The following is a 20,651-nucleotide window of genomic DNA, read 5'->3' on the forward strand; positions in this document are numbered from 1 at the left end:
ATAATGTAATTTGATACAGAGAATATAAGCAAATGGACCATCCATCACACTATGAATCTGGCCCCAATGTGCGCGTCATAGTGGACAGGGAATTATGTGAGTGATTATATAATGGAAAGTTAGAGAATTTTCCAAGATACTTCCTGCATGAATTCCTCGTGGTTTCCAAAATCTCTGCTTGCTGTCATTTAATAGGAACCTTCATTGTTTACTTCCATTGGATAAAGATCTGTCCTGGTCATGTGATGGACACACAGGTGCATGGCTCATTACAGTACAGTTATCAGAGCTGTATCTTGTAATAAACCAAGCACCTGTGTGTCCATCACATGACCAGGACAGAATAAATGACTGCAAACAGAGATCTTGAAAACCATGTGGAATTGATTTAGAAAGACACCATTGCTAGCCTTTGGGTGTATAACCCATAAAGAGTGCAATTCACCTGAATTTACGGTTACCCATGACACAGTCACTAATGTATGATTTCAATTCATGTATTTCTTGCCATCTTCATATTATATTTTATTATTTAAACCTTTCTTCGTTTTCTCTTAGTCTTTTGTTGATTACATCAGAAGTTTGCCATTAATCACTCATCCTGAGGTGTTTGGGCTCCACGAGAACGCTGACATCACTAAGGACAACCAGGAGACTAACCAGTTATTTGATGGCGTCCTTCTCACTCTGCCCAGACAAACTACTGGGAGCGGCAGATCCTCTCAGGTGAAAATACATCTCATTATATATTCTTATATTGTGATATACTTCTCATCGATAGTGCTTATATAGTATTCTTGGGGATTATATAGAAGAGGTAGTGCAGAGAAAAACAGTGATGTCACTGTCAAAGTGAAAAGGGTATGCAGAGCAGAGAAAAAAGTGTGTGTGTGTGTGTGTGCGTGCGTGCGTGCGTCCGTCCGTCCGTCCGTCCGTCCGTCCGTCCCTGAATAGTGCTGCTCAACCAATAAGTAATCCAATGAATTGATAATAAAAGGTTTTAGTGTAAGGCCTCGTTTACACGAGCGTGTTATACGTCCGTGCGACGCGCGTGCTTTTCACGCGTGTCGTACGGACTTATGTAAGTCTATGGGGGCATGCAGACAGTCCGTGAGTTTTGCTCAGCGTGAGTCCGCTGAAAAAAACTCACGACATGTCCTATATTTGTGCGCTGTTCGCGCATCACGCACCCATTGAAATCAATGGGTGCGTGAAAATCACGCTGGTCACACGGAAGCGCATCCGTGCGAACTGCGTGATTCGCGCAACAGCAGTGAAAAGGATGAATGAAATCAGAAAAGCACCACGTGCTTTTCTGTTTTCAAACATCCAAACGGAGTGTCATAATGATGGCGGCTGCGCGAAAATCTCGCAGCCGCGCATCGTACGCTGATGACACACGGAGCTGTTAAGTGCCTTTTGCGCACGTAAAACGCCGCGTTTTTTGTGTGCGCAAAATGCACGTGTAAACCAGGCCTAATAATAATGGTGGGGAAAACTTAGGAAGATCCTATTTGGCTTTCATATGTATATAGACTTTTATAGATGAAACCAGGTCTATAGATGAGCATATGAAAGAAAACCATGCGGACCCCACCCCAACCCCCTCCACACACGCACACACAGTCATGGCCTTTGAGATAAGCGCTTGGGGTCCAAATTCTAATAGTCACATTGACTAATTAAATGATATCACCTAATGAAATTCTATACACACAAGGAGTAGAGAGCAGACGTAGGAACAGATCTTATCTCTTCATCAGGATTTTTAACTTCAGATTGATTTTCATTGTTCATACATATTATGTTTTGGATCTAAAGCTTCCCTTATAAGATTTTGCTAGATACCAAATTGTTCTTTAAAATCTTATAAGTACATAATACAGTGCATTGTATTTACAGACCATAGCAACGCAAGCGTCATTTTGTTTTAATCTAAATAGATCCAACATGCTGTGCTTTTCGATTTAATTCTTAATATGTATCTGCAGCGGGAAGACTTCAGGTTTTCAGATACAGAGCTCTAAATCTTCTGCATAGACACAGTTAAATGAAACTTCTGGCTATCTGCAGCCACCACTAGGGGGAGTTAAAGAGCGTACTGCGTACTATTCATATTATTGAACTCTTTTAATCTTATAAGGAACACGTCAACCACATTTTTCTGCCCTCACGGAGTCTGTCACATATTTGATAAAGTTAAGCCGTTTACTGTGCATAGGGAGGATCTTGTCAATCAGCAGCACGGGCGCGGAGGTAGCGGCAGCTCACGATTACGCCGGACTCATCCTGGCGGCGCTGGCCACACTCTTCGTGTAATTTCTCAAAGATGGCTTCACTTTGGCAAATAAGTGACAGACCGCTGAAATCAATGAGCGCAGCATAATGTGGATGACAACCTGTATATTTCATGGGGAAAACATAGTGACAGGTTCTCTTTAAAGCAAACCTAGCCAATTTACAATTAGGGGGCCTGATTTGTGGGTGCATTTATCACCGATAACATCATCTACATAGTGGAATATAAAAGATACAAGCCTGTCTAGATTCTTTTTAAATCATCCCCACTAAACGTTGTGAGGCCGACTAGAAACATGTCCATCACAACACAGCGTCATCTGTTTTATATTCATCGAGCACCCTACATTTCATATTCATCATACATGTCCATGACCGTCAGCTGCTGCCCCCATCCCTGCAGATCCTGCTTACATTATAATAATTTATAGACAGTTATTGATGAAATCCGGGTGTAAAGAGCGAGAGACGTCCTCGGTCTACATTACCACACATCACTGTCGCTGGCCTCCTGTCAGGACCCTATTCACCCCATACATCATCTCATGACTATTACTCAACGCCACATGTCCCATGTCTATTCCTTCCTGTCCCTCATATTAACTCTTTTATGACTAAGCTAGTTACTCTGACTATAACAGTCCCAGCCTTTTTGCCATACGGGAACAATTTTTCTTTAGAGGAGACCGACCAGGGGCGCACGCGTGACTTTGTCAGAGAGTGGTTCAAGGGCACGAACACTAACGAAGGCACACATGCATGCAATCATAGACCGTCAATGGACATGAATTTATCAAAAGCGCCAGCCCCATAACCCCTTTTAACAGTGCCAGCCTCATGTCTCTATCAACAGTATCCATTTCAAGCCAGCATCAACAGCACCAACCCAATGCCCCCTCTTAACAGCGCCCATTACATGCATCTGGGTGTATTTTAAGACCTCAAGAAGAGGCTGGACGCAGCTGCAGGCTTAAGGGAAGCCGACATGACCGTCCTGGTAGGGAAAGGGTTAATGTTACGAGGTCAGGGAAAGTTGAAGGAGCTGAAGGAGGGACGGGGAGGAGTTAAGGGGGGCGGGGGGGCCGTTACTGCGCTTCCCGCTGTTTCTCGGCATTGAGCCGGAAGCAGCGGGAGGAGTAACACACATTAAGCAAAGCTCCCCGTTGCCCGGTGTTTTAGTAATGGCAGAGGCCCTGATTTTAGAGCGGCTGCGCGCCGCTGCTGTGCACCACGGTCCCGGATGGCTGGAGGAGACCGTGGCTGCATTAACGCGGATCCCGGACGCCGTTTCGCCACGTCGGGCACGGCGTTCGGGGTCTGTTGTAAGGGACAGGCTCCCCTCCCCCGGCCCCCCTACGAGCATGGCTATGGCGGCGGGGGGGGAGTCGGCAACAACCGCTCCTGCGCTGGGCAGGCAGAGAGCGGTGGCAGGGGTGACGGCGATGCAGGCTGTGTCGACCCGTCCCTCTCGGCGGTCCCGACCTCCAGAGCGCCTGAGTCCGGAGGTAGTCCCGCGGACACGGCGTCGCAGAGGGAGCCCGATCCCGGACGCTGCAGGCCAGGCAGCTGGGAGGACCGCCCCTTCCCAGGCCCTGCGTCCTGGCAGGAATCCCAGGCCGCGACGGGGTCCGGCGGTAAGCAGGGAGTCGCAGGCTGGGCTCCCTGTCACCCCTCCCCCATCAGATGGAAGATGTCGAGAGCAAGGTACGGCCGCCCCGCATGGTGATGTTCCGGCCAGGGGGCAGGCTTCGTCAGGATCGTCTAGACGGACGACTAGATCTGCAGCGACGTCGAGGCAACAGGTCCGGTCGGAAGTCTGGGTCCCGGCGGTCGGGCGGCAGGTTGCCGGCCCATCGGTCAGCGCGTCCTCATCCCCTTTCCGAAGAGGTCGTTGGGAGGGACAGTCGTCGGCGAGAGAAGAACTGGAGGAAGGTGAACTGGACGTCTATCGTCGAGGTCAGGATGGTCCGGCTGACGGGAACACAGCGCCTGTGCAGCCCGGTGAGTGTATAACTCCATTATTGTCTTATCCAGCGATTTTTATGTCGGGTGTCGGCGGGGGGGCTGCTAGCATAGCATCGGGGGCCGGTAGTGGCGCGGGAGGACGCGACGGAGCGGGTTTGGCAGATTTAGTGGGTTGCTTACGGGAGCTGGTGGGGCGCCTGGATAGGGCCGCGGCGCCGGTAGTAACGGAAGTGTCCCCTGCGGTAGTTTGGGAAGGCCCCAGGGAAGTGGGATCGTTGCAGGCGCGTCCTGTGGTGGCGGTTAGAGAGGCGGTCGCGGTGTCGGTGCAGACTGAGGCACAGAAGGACGGCGATCGAGTGCGCATGGACGATCGTGCTCGGGGGGAGGTGTATGTTTGTTTTGAGGGTCCGTTGGGGGCGCATTTAAAGCAGGAGGTGCGTGATCGGATCTGGAAAGATGAATATGTTGAAATTTTTTCTCTCTTGCCGCTGGCTAAATTCAATTTGGATAAGAGCAAGCGGGATGAGAGTAAAAAGGACGAGGAGGAACGGCGGCGGTATAGGCTTATCCCGCAGACGTTCGTTAATTGGTCGCAGGCGTTCGCCATATTGGCTAGTGTGATAGGGGAAAAGGCGCCGGAAAATTGTTCGGCGTTATTTTGTTATTTTGATGCTATTGGGGAGGCTCATAGGGCGTATGGGGGTCAGGCGTGGCTGCGATATGATGAGCAATTCCGTCAGCGGAAGGCGGTTCGGCCGGCGATTCGGTGGGACCAGAAGGATATTGCTCTCTGGTTACGGGTTACGGCTCCGGTTAGGCAGCCCTTTCCCGGGAGCGGTGGCCAGGGAGGCCAGACTAGTCAGAGTGGACCAAGCGGCGGGGGAAAGGCGGGGTTTTGCTGGCAATTCAATGAAGGCCAGTGCAAGTTTGGGGCCACGTGCAAGTTCAAGCACGTGTGCTCCGAGTGTAATGGTGCATCACACGGGGCGGCAAAATGTCTGCGGAAAAAGAGGTCCGGGAACCAGCACGGGGCTGGTCAAGGGGGTGTCGCCGGTGAAGGTGGAAAGGATGGCCCCTTATCTAAATGAGTATCCGGATAGGGCGGCAGCTAAGTTGCTTTATGAAGGGTTTAGTGTTGGTTTTGTTATTCCTCCGCCTCCTTATGAGGTTCCGGTTACGCGGAGAAATTTAAAATCGGCTTACTTGCATGCGGAAGTCGTGTCGGAAAAGTTGTTAAAAGAAGTTTCGTTGGGGCGCATGTCGGGGCCATTTGTGGAGTCGCCGGTAAAAGATTTAGTTGTGTCCCCTTTGGGTATTGTCCCTAAACGCGAGCCCGGAAAGTTTCGTTTGATTCAACATTTATCGTATCCCAAAGGTTCGTCGGTAAATGACGGGATTGATCACGAGTTGTGTTCCGTAGTTTATACCTCATTCGATAAGGCGGTGGGGTTAGTGCGGGCTGCGGGTCCGGGGGCGCTGCTAGCAAAAACCGACATCGAGGCGGCGTTCAGGTTGTTGCCGGTCCATCCAGAAAGCCAACGGCTGTTGGGTTGTTTTTGGAATGGGGCCTTTTACGTGGATCGGTGCCTTCCGATGGGGTGTTCTCTTTCTTGTGCATACTTCGAGGCGTTTAGTAGCTTCGTGGAGTGGGTAACGAGGGGAGTATCCGGGGTCGATTCGTTGATCCATTACTTAGATGATTTTTTGTGCGTTGGCCCGGGGGGTTCGCCGGTTTGCGGTAACTTGCTTCATGCCCTGCAGAAGGTGGCGAGGGATTTTGGGATCCCTTTGGCGCCGAAAAAAAAACGGAGGGCCCGGTAGCGACGATTTCTTTCTTGGGAATCGAAATTGACTCGGTGGCAATGGAGTGTCGGCTCCCGGCGGATAAGTTGGGTGCTTTGAGGCTGGAGGTGCGACGGGCTTGTAGAAGGAAGAAAATGTCGCTGAGGGAGCTTCAGTCGCTGCTGGGGAAGTTGAATTTCGCCTGCCGGATTATGCCGATGGGGAGGGTGTTTGGTAGAAGGTTGGCGGCGGCAACGGCGGGAGTGCGGGCGCCGCATCATTTTGTGAGGCTCAAGGAGGAGCACCGAGCTGATCTTCAGGTTTGGGATGACTTCTTGGGCCAGTACAATGGTCGCTCGCTATGGATGGCCCCAGCGCAGGATACGAGTGATCTGAATATTTTCACGGATGCGGCTGGGGCGGGTGGCTTTGGAGCTTACGGGGGAGGTCCGTGGTGCGCAGGTCAATGGCCGGCTAGCTGGGTGTCCAGTGGATTGACGCGGAATCTGGCCCTGCTCGAGCTGTTTCCCATCGTGGTGGCGGCTACCATTTGGGGGGACAGGCTCAGGGATAAGAAGGTCCGTTTTTACTGCGACAACATGGGGGTGGTGCTTGCCATTAATAACATCACGGCGTCCTCTCCTCCGGTAGTTCAATTGTTGCGACATTTAGTGTTGGTGTGTTTGTCGCTGAACGCGTGGGTGGTGGCGGTGCATGTCCCGGGTGTACGGAATTGTGTTGCTGATGCTCTTTCTCGCTCGCAGTGGGACCGGTTTCGGGAATTGGCCCCGGGAGCGGAACGTCTCGGTTTGGCGTGTCCGGATCATCTATGGGATCTGGTATCGGTCCCGTAGAGCAGCTGTTACAAAGGTCTTTGGCGCGCACGACGTGGAGGGCTTATGCTGCTTGTTGGAGGCAGTGGGAGGAGTGGGTAAGAGAGTTGGGTGATGTCAATACGGATAGAGACAGGTTGGTGGCACTTTTGTATTGGTTAGGGGATGCCTGGGAGGGGGGGTTTTCAGTAGCGAAGGTGAACCGGTTTATATCCGCGGTGGCGTTTGGGCTTAAGTTGCGGGGCTTGCGGGATGTATCGAAGGAATTTCTGGTATCGCAGGCTTTGAAGGGGTTGCGCAGAGGTAGGGTGGAGGCGGATAGTAGAAGGCCGGTGTCGTTTGCTTTGCTGGGCTTGTTGGGCGGTTCATTGGCATCGGTATGTCGTTCTTCAGATGAAATGGATTTGTTTCGGTTGGCTTTCTCGTTGGCGTTCTTCGGAGCATTTAGAGTAGGTGAGTTGGTGTCGCCAAGTACTAAACAGGCAGGGGGGCTGAGATCTGGGGAGGTGAGCCTTTTTGCAGATCGGTTGGAGGTATGGTTGCGTAGATCAAAAACTGACCAATTAGGGAAGGGAAAACTGATAGTTTTGTTCGCTCTCCCGGGGTCGGTCATGTGCCCAGTAGAGTGCATGCGGGGTTTTACAAAAAACAGGGGGTCTCCAGATTTGCCTTTGTTACGTCATGTGGACGGGTCGTTCTTGTCCAGGTTTCAGTTTGGAGCTGTTTTTAAAAAATGTTTGACGGCGGTTGGGGTTGCAGCAGGCTCATATTCATCTCATTCCTTCCGGATTGGCGCAGCAACGGAAGCAGGGCGCTGGGGGTTGGATGATGAGGGGGTGAGGCGTATTGGTCGTTGGGAGTCTAAAAGGTTTAAGTCCTATGTCCGCCCCCATATGTTGTAATTTTGTTGTTTATGCTTGCAAATGTTATATGGTGGTGCCTAACTGTGTTTTCCGTTTCAGATTCGCCTCCTTGTCTGGTGTGGTTGATGGGTCATTCGTACGTGCACTGGGGGGCTTTGAGGGCGGACGTCCGCCCGGATGGTCGCCAGTTGCGCATTCCGCGACAGGATGCGGTTGTGCATTGGCTGGGGTTTAGAGGTATGTCGTGGAACAGGGTGTTGGCGGAATTCCAGACATATGTGCGGCTTGATAGGGTTCCGGAGGTTTTAGTGTTGCACGTGGGTGGGAATGACTTAGGAGTCCGCCCTTTTCGTGAGTTGGTGCGGGATATCAAACATGATTTGTTGTGTTTGTGGGTATCTTATCCCAAGTTGGTGGTAGTGTGGTCGGACATAGTCCCAAGGAAGCATTGGCGGTTAGCTAGATCGGTGGAGAGAGTCAATAAGGCTCGGATAAAAGTTAACCGGGCGGTGTCCCGTTTTGTGGCAAAGAACGGGGGCATTTGCGTGAGGCATAGGGATTTGGAGTCAGGATTGGGGAATTTCTGGAGGAGTGACGGGGTTCATCTGACCGAGGTTGGCATTGATATTTGGAGCTTGGCTATAGCAGAAGGCATAGAAAGGGCGGTGGTGGTGTGGAGGAACTCACAGGCTTAAGGTGGTCAAGGCCTGTTTCGCGGTGGCGGGGGGAGTCCTTGAGGCCAGTCAGTACAAAATGGTGGGGGGGTCGCATCGGGGGTATGCGTCCCCCAAAAAAGGTACATGGTTGAAGACTTCATCGGGTGTTATCCCTTTGAAGTGGTCTTCTGGTAGAAGGTATGTCACTTGAAGGCTTCATCGGGTGTTATCCCTTTGAAGTGGACTTCTAGTGGTCGGTATATCACTTGAGGGCTTCATCGGGTGTTATCCCCTTGAAGTGGACTTCTAGTGGTTGGAGCCATCTGCAGAGGTGAACGGTGCTTCCGAGCTGGTTTACGGCTGGAGGTAATTAGTGGTTTGCAGATGGCTAATTCGGTGTGTTCTTGAAAGGAACATCTGAAGGGGCTTCAAGGACTTCCTCTGCTCGGGTTAATGTTAACGTTTAATTGTTATTTATGATTCTGACCCATGTTGGGTCATGTGAATTATTAGGAGGAATTCTCTGGTGGATTCCTAACTAGTTATCCGAATGTTTCGGATTTAAATTGTTTTTATAAAACTGTGAAATTAATAAACGGCTGCTGTGGCCATTTCACATCCAACCTCGGTGTCATGTGTCGTTACTAAATGGGGGTGGGGGATAGTATGGTTTAAGGTTAACACACGACTCTACCTAGGCAGGTCAAGAAGAGGCTGGACGCAGCTGCAGGCTTAAGGGAAGCCGACATGACCGTCCTGGTAGGGAAAGGGTTAATGTTACGAGGTCAGGGAAAGTTGAAGGAGCTGAAGGAGGGACGGGGAGGAGTTAAGGGGGGCGGGGGGGCCGTTACTGCGCTTCCCGCTGTTTCTCGGCATTGAGCCGGAAGCAGCGGGAGGAGTAACACACATTAAGCAAAGCTCCCACCCTCCCACCCTTGTTTTGTTACTCCTTAGGTCTTATGTACGTCTGTCTATGAGCGTTTTGTTTTATTTTGGGTGCTTATTTAACATGTTTTTCTTTTTTCCGGAGTAGGTTCTGTTGTCATGGCAGCTGGCGGGGGGAGTCCTTGAGGCCAGTCAGTACAAAATGGTGGGGGGGTCGCATCGGGGGTATGCGTCCCCCAAAAAAGGTACATGGTTGAAGACTTCATCGGGTGTTATCCCTTTGAAGTGGTCTTCTGGTAGAAGGTATGTCACTTGAAGGCTTCATCGGGTGTTATCCCTTTGAAGTGGACTTCTAGTGGTCGGTATATCACTTGAGGGCTTCATCGGGTGTTATCCCCTTGAAGTGGACTTCTAGTGGTTGGAGCCATCTGCAGAGGTGAACGGTGCTTCCGAGCTGGTTTACGGCTGGAGGTAATTAGTGGTTTGCAGATGGCTAATTCGGTGTGTTCTTGAAAGGAACATCTGAAGGGGCTTCAAGGACTTCCTCTGCTCGGGTTAATGTTAACGTTTAATTGTTATTTATGATTCTGACCCATGTTGGGTCATGTGAATTATTAGGAGGAATTCTCTGGTGGATTCCTAACTAGTTATCCGAATGTTTCGGATTTAAATTGTTTTTATAAAACTGTGAAATTAATAAACGGCTGCTGTGGCCATTTCACATCCAACCTCGGTGTCATGTGTCGTTACTAAATGGGGGTGGGGGATAGTATGGTTTAAGGTTAACACACGACTCTACCTAGGCAGGTCATGTATGTGCTCTCTTTTCTAACCTCTCCTTTACTAACAGGAAATTGTTGAAGATTTAGCAAGAGATATCCTGAACAAATTACCAAATGATTTTAATCTGGAGAAGGTGATGGAGAAATATCCTGTTGTCTATGAGGAGTCTATGAATACAGTGCTGAGACAGGAATTAATCCGCTTCAACAGGTAAGTCAATATTGCAGTCAGTGAATCTAAATGCCCCATAGGTTTATATGGCATGCCATGTATTTGGGGTTTTAGAATTTGTGAAATTTAGGCATAGTAAATACAGGAAGAAAACATTGTACCGAGTAGCCATCAGTGACAATGGAACGATTCCTTTTACTGTCTAAAGAATGTTGAAAATCGAATCCTTATTTTGGTGTTTTTGTTGCATTGACGTCATACTGACAACTTTTTATCAACTGAACTGACAACCGTCATTTATATCATTGAGGACACGTTTATAAAAAGTTACATTTTTACAACAGTTTTTAGCCGGCGTTTGCACGCTCTATATAAACATCATTGCACATTTGTGTCAAATTAGACTAAACCCCCAAACTGAAATATTTGGCAATTGGAAAAATTGCAAAAATTAGCGGCCAGATTTTTTTGCTTTTGGCAATAAGATTTCCTGGATTTCAGATACATGAAACTGGCGGCGCCAACATGGTGGAGATTTGAAAAGACTAAGCTTAGGTGTATATCACTAGAGTCATTGAACGATGCGGTCACGTGACCACTGGGCATGACATCACAATGGACATTGCGTCCTGGTGGGCGGATAGCTTTCAGAGGGCTGATGGTGGCGGACAGGATGGGTAAATTTATGCTTTCTATATCTCCAGCACGTTTCAACCTCTAGTTTAATAAGGCCGGACAACCCCTTTGTCTCTATTTTACCTGTGCAAAAGAAACTCTACAGCAGTTTTTATAACTGTGCCCCTCGGTGAATATTTACTTGGTGACTAAAATAAAGTGATGAGAGAGTCATCTATGAGATTTTGCCTTATTACTTATGTATTCTCAATACTGGAGAGTGTGACGGAATATGTAGTTCAGCATCAGTGGAGCACAGAAGCTTTATCTGCGTACATAAGATCTAGCCAAAAGGTACAAGCCGTTTTGTCCTTGCGAGCTCCTGCTGCTAGATTTGCATGCGTTTTAATCCTGCAGGGTTTTGTGATGCGTGCTTTGTTCTAGCAGAGGTTGTCTGACTTATCACATAAAACAGTCTGCAGGCGCCTCAACTCATTTTTTGCCAGCACTAAACTATTCTCTCATTTATCCTGCTGCAAACCTACTTCTTGTTTTCTGGCCACAGGCTCACAGAAGTTGTTCGGAGCAGTCTAGTCAATTTAGGCAAAGCAGTGAAAGGCCAAGTGTTGATGTCATCTGAGCTGGAGAACGTATTTAACAGCATGCTGGTGGGGAAAGTGCCCGCCATGTGGGCAGCCAAATCCTACCCGTCCCTCAAGCCACTGGGCAGCTATGTGTCCGACCTGCTCTCCCGACTGCAGTTTCTACAGGTACCGTCTATAAACTCACAGGTTGTGATGTCATTTATTTTATTGATTCGTTTTACAGGTCATACATATTTTCTCTACTGCCAGTAAATTTAAACAGGACCGGTCACCTCTCCTGTACCATGTAGTTTTAGTAAATACTTGAATTCTCCATAAAATACCAATTCTGGAGCATCTTTTCTTGGAAGTCTGTATTGTGCCATTCCTTTATTATGCCTCCTGGACATGTATGAATAAATTGGATGGCATTACTATTTCCCTTGTAAATGGAGTGCGTCTATAATCACCGTCAGCACTGATTAAACAATGTTAATACCCAGTAAGCAATTTATTTTAACATTTCCAAGAGGAATAACAGAGGGACAACACAATGCTGTGTTCTAAGAAAAGATGCGGGTTACAAGTATTTACTAAAACAAGCATATCAGGACAGCTGACGGGTCCTCTGTAGAGACACATAAAATGGAGTCCCCCCAAAAAAATCAATAAATTATAATTATATATCCGTCCTGCATTCATCGTCTTCTTTTACATGGTTAAAAAAGTCTGTTTCGTTTTTCCGGATTAATACGTGTTTTTGGGAAAGCTAGTTAACAACGCATAAATTGTGGCCCCCACAGAAGTTTTTATCCGGCTTTCCTAGAGCCCTGAAAATCATATCTGCATATTTATGTAGCATTATAGGACAAGTTGGATAAATCACTGCATAACCGGACAGACTTGTCATTTAGGAGTATAGGAAAGTAACAACCCCACTGGTAGGTGTGAGGGTGACCATATTGGTTATCGCCCAGCTTTTCCGGAAACAGAAATAAGTAAGGGCTGGCTGGATACCATTTTTTTACTTTTTAACGTAATGGGGTTATCCAGGATTAGAAAAAAGGTACTCCTTTATTTTTTTGATACAAGGGTCCCCTGAAAATAGGCTGATCACAGGTAGGCCTCATTTACACGAGCGTGTGCGTTTTGCGCGCGCAAAAAACGCAGCGTTTTGCATGCGCAAAAGGCACTTGACAGCTCCGTGTGTCATCCGTGTATGATGCGCGGCTGCGTGATTTTCGCACGCAGCCGCCATCATAGAAATGAGGCTAGTCGACGTCAGTCACTGTCCATGGTGCTGAAAGAGTTAACTGATCGGCAGTAACTCTTTCAGCACCCTCGACAGTGCATTCCGATCACCATATCGAGTAACCTGTTTAAAAAAAAAAAAAAGAGGTTCGTACTTACCGAGAACTTCCCAGCCGTTGCTTTGGTGGCGCGTCCTTGGTGACGCGCCTCTCTTGACATCTGGCCCCACCTCCCTGGATGACGCGGCAGTCCATGTGACCGCTGCAGCCTGTGCTTGGCCTGTGATTGGCTGCAGCCTGTGCTTGGCTTGTGATTGGATGCAGCTGTCACTTGGACTGAATTGTCATCCCGGGAGGTCAGACTGGAGGAAGAAGTCGGGAGTTATCGGTAAGTCAGAACTTTTTTTTTTTTTTACACGTTCACGTATATTGGAATCGGAAGTCACTGTCCAGGGTGCTGAACCAGTTTAACTCTTTCAGCACCCTGCACAGTGACTGTCTCCTGCCGGGTTCGGTCAAAACGAGTTCGGCCGAACCCGGTAAAGTTCGGTTCGCTCATGTCTAAGACACTCCGTTCGGATGTTTGTAAACAGAAAAGCACGTGGTGCTTTTCTGTTTACATTCAGTTTGACAGCTCTTGCGCGAATCACGCAGTTCGCACGGAAGTGCTTCCGTGCGACCTTCGTGGTTTTCACGCACCCATTGACTTCAATGGGTGCGTGATGCGCGAAAAACGCACGATTATAGAACATGTCGTGAGTTTTTTTCAGCGCACTCGCGCTGAGCAAAACTCACGGACTGTCTGCATGCCCCCATAGAGTAATATAGGTGCGTACGACACGCGTGAAAAGCACGCGTGTTGCACGCGCGTATATTACGCTCATGTAAATGAGGCCGTAGTCCCATTACTGGAACCTCCAGTGATCAGTTTTAATCTGACAGCAAGCGTTCAATTCCTCTGCAGCACCAGAGCCCATTGAAATCAATAAGTGGTCCTCCAAAGAATAAGGGCTTGTCCACACGTAGCGGAATTGCTGCCCATTTTCCGTCCGGAGTTGCGAACAGAAAATACGCAGCAGAATACAGTAGCAGCAAAGTGGGTGAGATTTAACAAATCTCATCCACGCACTGCGTAAAATTTCCAAACAGAAATTCACCTGCGGTGCCGCATCATGTCAATTCCTGCTGAGGAAAGTGGACTGAGTTCTGGCGTTTGCACCATTTTCTGCAGTAGAAAAAACGCAGGAAATAGTGTGGTTTCTCCGCACCCGAAATCCTGCTCTTTTCTGCGGAATTGCTGCAGACATTTTCTGCAGCAATTCTGTTACATGTGGACAAACACTAAGATGCCCTTTGCTCCCTACTGCAGCTCTTTTAATTCAGAACGGCCTACAATGGGGTATTTGAAAATTGTTTTTCTAAACCAGACAACCCCTTTACAAGAGGAGTGGGTGATTTTTTTAACTTTTATTTTAAAGGGAGATATATTGGTGGGGCTATGTTTTTCTGGTACAGAGCACCAAATCCTTTTTATAGAAATGACACAGTGTAAGGTTAGGATGGGCCATCAATATCAGATTGTTGGAGGTCCGACTCCCGGTGCCTGAATGATTAGCTAAACAAAGGGTCTGCAGCTTCACGGTCTTCGCCACATCCGCTTCATTGTTTATCAGGCACAATCCCATACATTTTGTAGCGGCTGTACATGGTACTGCAGCTCAGTCTCTTTTAAGTGGATATAACTGAGCTGCAATACTAGGCACAGCCACTAGCAAATGTATGGCGCTGTGCCTGGCAAAACAATGAAGGGGACTCTGGGTCAGCCCTGTGGCCACTTCACTCGGCTGATCGGTGGGGATGCCGGGAATTGGACCCCCACCGATCTGATATTGATCGCCTTTTCTAAGTATAGTACATCCATATCAAAGCCCCAGAAAACCCCTTTAAACTACACCATTCTGGTGACCTACAGCTACAACAAGGGGCACATTGAACTCAATAAAGCAATAGGCAGTTTTAGTGCTGGCTACAGACAGCCAAAATGTTGTCATTTAACTCTATGTCTACAGAGTTAGGGCTTATTCAGACGAACGTGTAATACGTCCGTGCAACGCTCGTGATTTTCACGCGCCTCGCACGGACCTATGTTAGTCTATGGGGCCGTGCAGACAGTCCGTGATTTTAACGCAGCCTGTGTCCGCTGTGTAAAACTCACGACATGTCGTATATTTGTGCGTTTTTCGCGCATCACGCAACCATTGAAGTCAATGGGTGCGTGAAAATCACGCGCAGCACACGGAAGCACTTCCGTGTGACGCGCGTGATTCGCGCAACAGAAGTAAAAAGTATGAATGAAAACAGAAAAGCACCACGTGCTTTTCTGTTTACAAACATACAAACAGAGTGTCATAATGATGGCGGCTCCGCGAAAATCACACAGCCACGCACCATACGCTGCTGACACACTGAGTTGTTATGGACCTTTTGCGCGCGCAAAACGCACACGCTCGTGTGAATCCGGCCTAAGAAAACTGGATCGCCAACCACTATAAAGATATATGAAGAAACAAATCTGCACAGAATGTAAGAATTGCTATTAAAAGGTAGAGATTTACTGTCCTACTACTAAAAATCACATTGTGACCAAGGATAGAACTAGTGTCCCTTGATAATATACAGCGACACTACACGCACCGTCTTTGATTATACAGCAGTTCAGTGTATTATATAATGCCCCTTCATTGACTGCACAAATCTGTCACTAGCCGGCAGACCAGATCAGTAGTAATTGACTCCCCCGGGACCCTCTCTCATCTCAGGAGCATTCAGCCAGTCTATGCTGGAAACTCCCACAGCAAATATTGGAGTACAATGCCACCATGCCCTTATGTATTAGTTCTTATAGTGCCTGCGACAGAACTAGCCTGGACCCGGATATAAAAAATAAATAAATATATATATGCTGCCGTTTCTAAACAATTGTGGGTTGAGTAGTATTTTTTTAGTTTATGCAGAAACACCACATACCCGCTCCAAAGATATAGGCAGATAAATGCCACCATGCAGTTTGCTGTTGTGAGGAGGTACTGAGATCAAATACATTCTGCACAAATGTTTTCATGTGTTAATAAGAATTCTATATATCTTGATACTGAAAACTAAAGGGACCTGGTTCAATTCCAGGTTAAAATGGACTTTGATTTTTTTTTTCTCATGGATCCCTAAAATTATTTCTCTGTGACTCATTCTTTAAACACTAGACTGAGTCTATAATAATAAGACACGCACACAGAATACAGACGTGTGGAGTATGATACGGACAAATGCTGCCCTCTTGTGATACAGTATGGTACTGAATATATATCAGAGTTATTCACTACAAATTGTTTTTAATTAATCTCTTAATGACAGTCAATTGTGGCCTTAAGGTAGGTTGTTCACGATAAAAAAAAAAAAAAAAAAAGATATGTTTTGTTTTTTAGTTTGTTTGTTTTTTGCAAAACAGCGCCACTCATGGTCTGTGTCTAGTACTGCAACTCAGCACATTTCTAGCTTTTTTCACAATCCTATACAACCCCTTTAACGGCCAAAAGATGTTTTCATTTATATATGACTTGGTGTGGAAGGGATACAGGGCTTATCCGTAAATATATAAATAGCATGAAAATAACTGAAAACCAGCTGTGATCTACTTTTGTAATATATTCACTTCAGAAGCGATCATCTCATGAGTCTGAGATCTTTGGATGTGGGATATGTAGATATTGGACTGTAAAATCAGATGTAAACAAACATCCCCCTCTCCCTCTTTTCATGGCCCCCAAGAAAAGTGCTAAAGACCGAACTCCTGTAATTCCCATGTATTCCAATAGAGAACAGATACTTCAGATACAACAGATACTAGTCGGCACCAGGATTTGTCCCTTTTGCCATGTTCACACAGGGTGGATACGCTGCATTAAAGTACACAGCGTATCGGTCCTGGAAACCGATGGCAATTCCGCCCGAAAAAAACGCACCAAATTGTGGGGCAGTTTTTTGGGCAGAATGCAGAAATACTGCAGGGGGGGGAAAAGGTTCATACTTGCCACCCGGGCATCATCATGGCGGCAAATCCCTCTACCATGAGTACAGCCTGATCTCCTAGGATGACGCTGTAGTCCATGTGGCCATTGCATCCTTTAGTTGACCGCAGCAGTCACATGGGATGAAACTTCATCCCCGGAGGCCGGGCTGCGCTCAGAACAGGATCGTGTCGCCAATATGGAGACGTTAGGTTTCACAATGTTTTAATGAACACATTTATTTTACCTTTTTGACACAAAATTAACAAATCTGGAAAGACTAATGGAATTTGTGTACTCTTCATAGGACTGGATAGACAATGGGCCACCCAAGGTGTTCTGGATTTCAGGATTCTATTTCACCCAATCGTTCCTGACAGGCGTCTCCCAGAATTATGCTAGAAAGTACACCATTCCCATAGACCACATCGGATTTCAGTTTGAGGTAAGACAATACCTTGGCACTAAGGTTGAGATCATCTGTCTGGTTGAATGTCGCTGGGGACAGAAAAAGTTACGAGTTCTAATCCTGTGCAGAGACATTAGTTGTCACTTGATGTTACATTTTGGCACCACTACTTATTCATGGGGTTCAAGCTGGGTTTTTTTCTAGCTAGGTCCCCTAGCCCTGTGTTACCCCATCTACTGCACTCACAGCTCCAGGAGATACAGATACAAGCCATGGGCAAGCATGGTTATGTTTCTTTTAACATCCAAATTTACAGATCTCCGAAAATCTATTTTCAAACCCATTGAAGATCCATGACTCCCAAGCTCAAAACCCTTGAGTTAAAGTGATTTCCTAAATTGAAAAACTCGAAAAAAACTAAAAATATATTCCAGGCTATACTCAGCACACATTAGGGTATAAAAAAATATTAGCAATTTATTAAATTCATATATATATATATATAAATACCATTTCCCAGGCTATTTCCCTGTTATTATTTTACAAAACAAATACAAGATCAATGTAAAATGTAAACCCTCCTATATTACCCGGCCAGGTTACCGCCAAATAAGCAGCAAAAACGTGCAACAATTATGTATACAAAAAAAACATATTCTTAAGCATGTACACTGGATAGAATGCAGAAAGATACGAATAAAGGAAACCGTCCCATCATATGCATCACATAGTACAAGTGACAAGTTGTAAAATTCCAAACACGCCTTGTGGGAGAGCGTCAGGGAGTGGGTATAACGTCCACCATTCAAGAGTAAGGGCTTGTCCACACGTAACGGAATTGCTGCAGATCATTTCTGGCACAATTCCGCAGAAACTAGCAGAAATTCCGCTACGGAAAAACTGCATTTTTTACTGCAGAAAACAGTGTGGATTTTGCTGCGTTTTTCTCAATGTCGGGAGATGGTGACATCTCCTCTGAAAAATACCGCATTTCAGTCCACTTTCCGCAGCAGGAATTGACGTGCTGCGGTACAAAAAAAAAACGCACCGCAGGTGAATTTCTGCACGGAAGTTTTACGCAGCGTGTGGATGAGATTTGTTGTATTCTGCGTATTTTCTGTCCGCAATTCATGATGGAAAATACGCAGCAATTCCGTTACGTCTGGACAAGCCCTAATATAACTAATCAGTGAAAGTCTTAGTTATGGGCAACTTGCCACCATAATGAATGTAAAAATATTTTAAATGCAATGTATGAAAAAAGAAGAGAGGAAATATATTCCAATGTACTCACCTGTATGTGATAAATCTTAGATGTTGTTCTGGGCCCCGTTTTTTGTATTCTGTAATTCTCTTCCACAATAGGGAATATTATGAGGTTCACCAGCCGCTCTCTTATGTTGTTGGCTGCAAGATGAGTGTCCCTTCATCTCGGTTTATGGCCTCGGTGGATAGAAACCAGCGTGATTTCTGAAATTGGTCTAATTGGTGGGGGTCTATCCACTGGTGCACCAACACATCCTGAAAACAAACCAGTTCCAGTCTTGTCTATCAACTAAACAGGGGCAGCCACTATCACTTTCTAAACATCCATTTTCAGAATAATCAATTACATGTTCATTTTGCTATAACTCCCAACCTATTACATCCTCTATCACTTCAGGTGACCTCTCATGAGAACACAATAGAGAAGCCTCCAGAAGATGGCGCTTATATTAAAGGACTCTTCCTAGAAGGAGCTCGGTGGGATAGACAGAAGATGCAGTTAGGAGAATCTCTTCCCAAAATTCTCTATGATTCTTTACCCATCATATGGCTGAAACCAGGAGAAAGTTCCAAATTTGTCCCCCAGAACTCGTACTTTTGTCCCATGTACAAAACCAGTGCAAGACGAGGAACATTGTCAACAACAGGACACTCCACCAACTACGTCCTCCCCATAGAGCTCCCTACTGACAAGCCTGAGAAGCACTGGATAAACCGAGGGGTGGCCGCCCTATGCCAGCTGGATGATTAGCGCGCGGGTGGAATAACACTTATTTATTGATCATTTGCTCTGCACAATCTCAGTTATATTCCAGGATAAACCACAAGTAATATCTGTTTACACCCTCAAGGTAGAAAGTTAGAGATTACAGGAAAGAGAATGTAATGTCATGTATATGAATCTTTTATTGTTAATCAGAAATGTAAGACGTTGATATCAATCTATAAAGATTCAGTGAGTGGTTCCCCTTAAAAAGCATTTATTGTCTACCCCATTTTTTGTTTCACGGTGCCTTGAATTGTCTTGTAGAAATGTTTTCATTTCCCTTAATGTCCATATGAACTAAAGCCTACCCCTCTCAAAACCTAACCGTATGTTCACACAGGTCGGACACGCTGCGTAAGAGCACACAGCACATCTGACCTAGAACCCACAGGGAAAATCGGACAAAACAACTGCACTAAATTGTGTTGCAGATTTTCGACCGGAATCGCCGTTGCGGTAAACAGAGTTAGAAAAAAAATCCAAAAAAAACAATACTTACCAGTACTGGTTGCCATAGCAACACATCCATTTGTTCTCCTTGCAGCCCAGCCTCCTGTGATGACGCTGCAGCCCATGTGACCACTACAGCCTGTGATTGGCTGCAACAGTCACACGAGATGAAACATCATCCCAGGGGGTCGGGCTGCATAAGTGAACAGCTGGGGTACAGGGGGCCATCGCTATGACAATGCCAGGGGGGTAAGTATAGACTTTTTTTTATTAAGTTTAAACAATAAAAAAAAAAGCATTTTTTCAGATTTTCGTTTCTTGCTGCAGAATCGCAGCATTTCCGCTGCAAAAAATTGCAGCATTTGCCATTTGTTGCGGGTTTTACCTCCCCATTTAATTCAATGAGAAAAACCCGCAACAAAAGTGCAACGATTCCGCAGCATACGTTGACATGCGGTGTATTAGAAAAATACACTACAGGTCAATTTATGATTCTTTTTTCACATCGGGTGGAGGACATTTGTTCAAATCTCATCCACTTTGCTGCTACTGCAAATGCTGTCTATTTTCCACACGGAATTCAGTTGCTGAAATTCTGCATCGTCTACGCTACTTAGGAACCCAGTCTAAATATTCAGATATGACTGCAGTTAACCCGAATATCCCATCCTCCATTTCATGCTTACTGGGCAGCTGAGATATGGGGAGCTGTATGTAGGAGATTTCACACGGTAAAGCCTGCCTGTGACATGGAGTGAACACGGTCATCACAAGTAATATTCCTTTTGGCCCAGTCCTACATTCGAACAAGTTAGAGGTAATCTAAAGGGTAATAATGAAAAGTTCCTGACAAGTGCTTGATATTCCATACTGTAGACTACGGCGTCACTAGTGATGTATCTTTTCCAATGTGTAATAATCTCATTGTAAACTTGTGAATGTCATTTCAAGAGATTTAGGAACTGAATACAGCATAAAGCACCAGGCCGGGAGTTAAAGGCTGTTTTTTTA

General features: G+C 46.5%; 1 protein-coding gene across 1 annotated transcript in view; it reads left to right on the forward strand.

Annotated features, from left to right (window-relative positions):
• Positions 1-19,403, forward strand: part of DNAH3 (dynein axonemal heavy chain 3) — a 359,079-nt gene extending 339,676 nt beyond the window's left edge. The window contains exons 57-61 of the mRNA XM_075830244.1: positions 559-726; positions 10,133-10,275; positions 11,417-11,621; positions 17,057-17,194; positions 18,822-19,403. Coding sequence (XP_075686359.1) covers positions 559-726; positions 10,133-10,275; positions 11,417-11,621; positions 17,057-17,194; positions 18,822-19,175 — 1,008 coding nt within the window. The 3' untranslated portion in view covers positions 19,176-19,403. The remainder of the gene's footprint in view (positions 1-558; positions 727-10,132; positions 10,276-11,416; positions 11,622-17,056; positions 17,195-18,821) is intronic.
• Positions 19,404-20,651: the final 1,248 nt, after the last annotated feature.

This window comes from Rhinoderma darwinii, chromosome 6 (assembly GCF_050947455.1).
Source record: "Rhinoderma darwinii isolate aRhiDar2 chromosome 6, aRhiDar2.hap1, whole genome shotgun sequence".
NCBI lineage: Eukaryota > Metazoa > Chordata > Amphibia > Anura > Rhinodermatidae > Rhinoderma > Rhinoderma darwinii.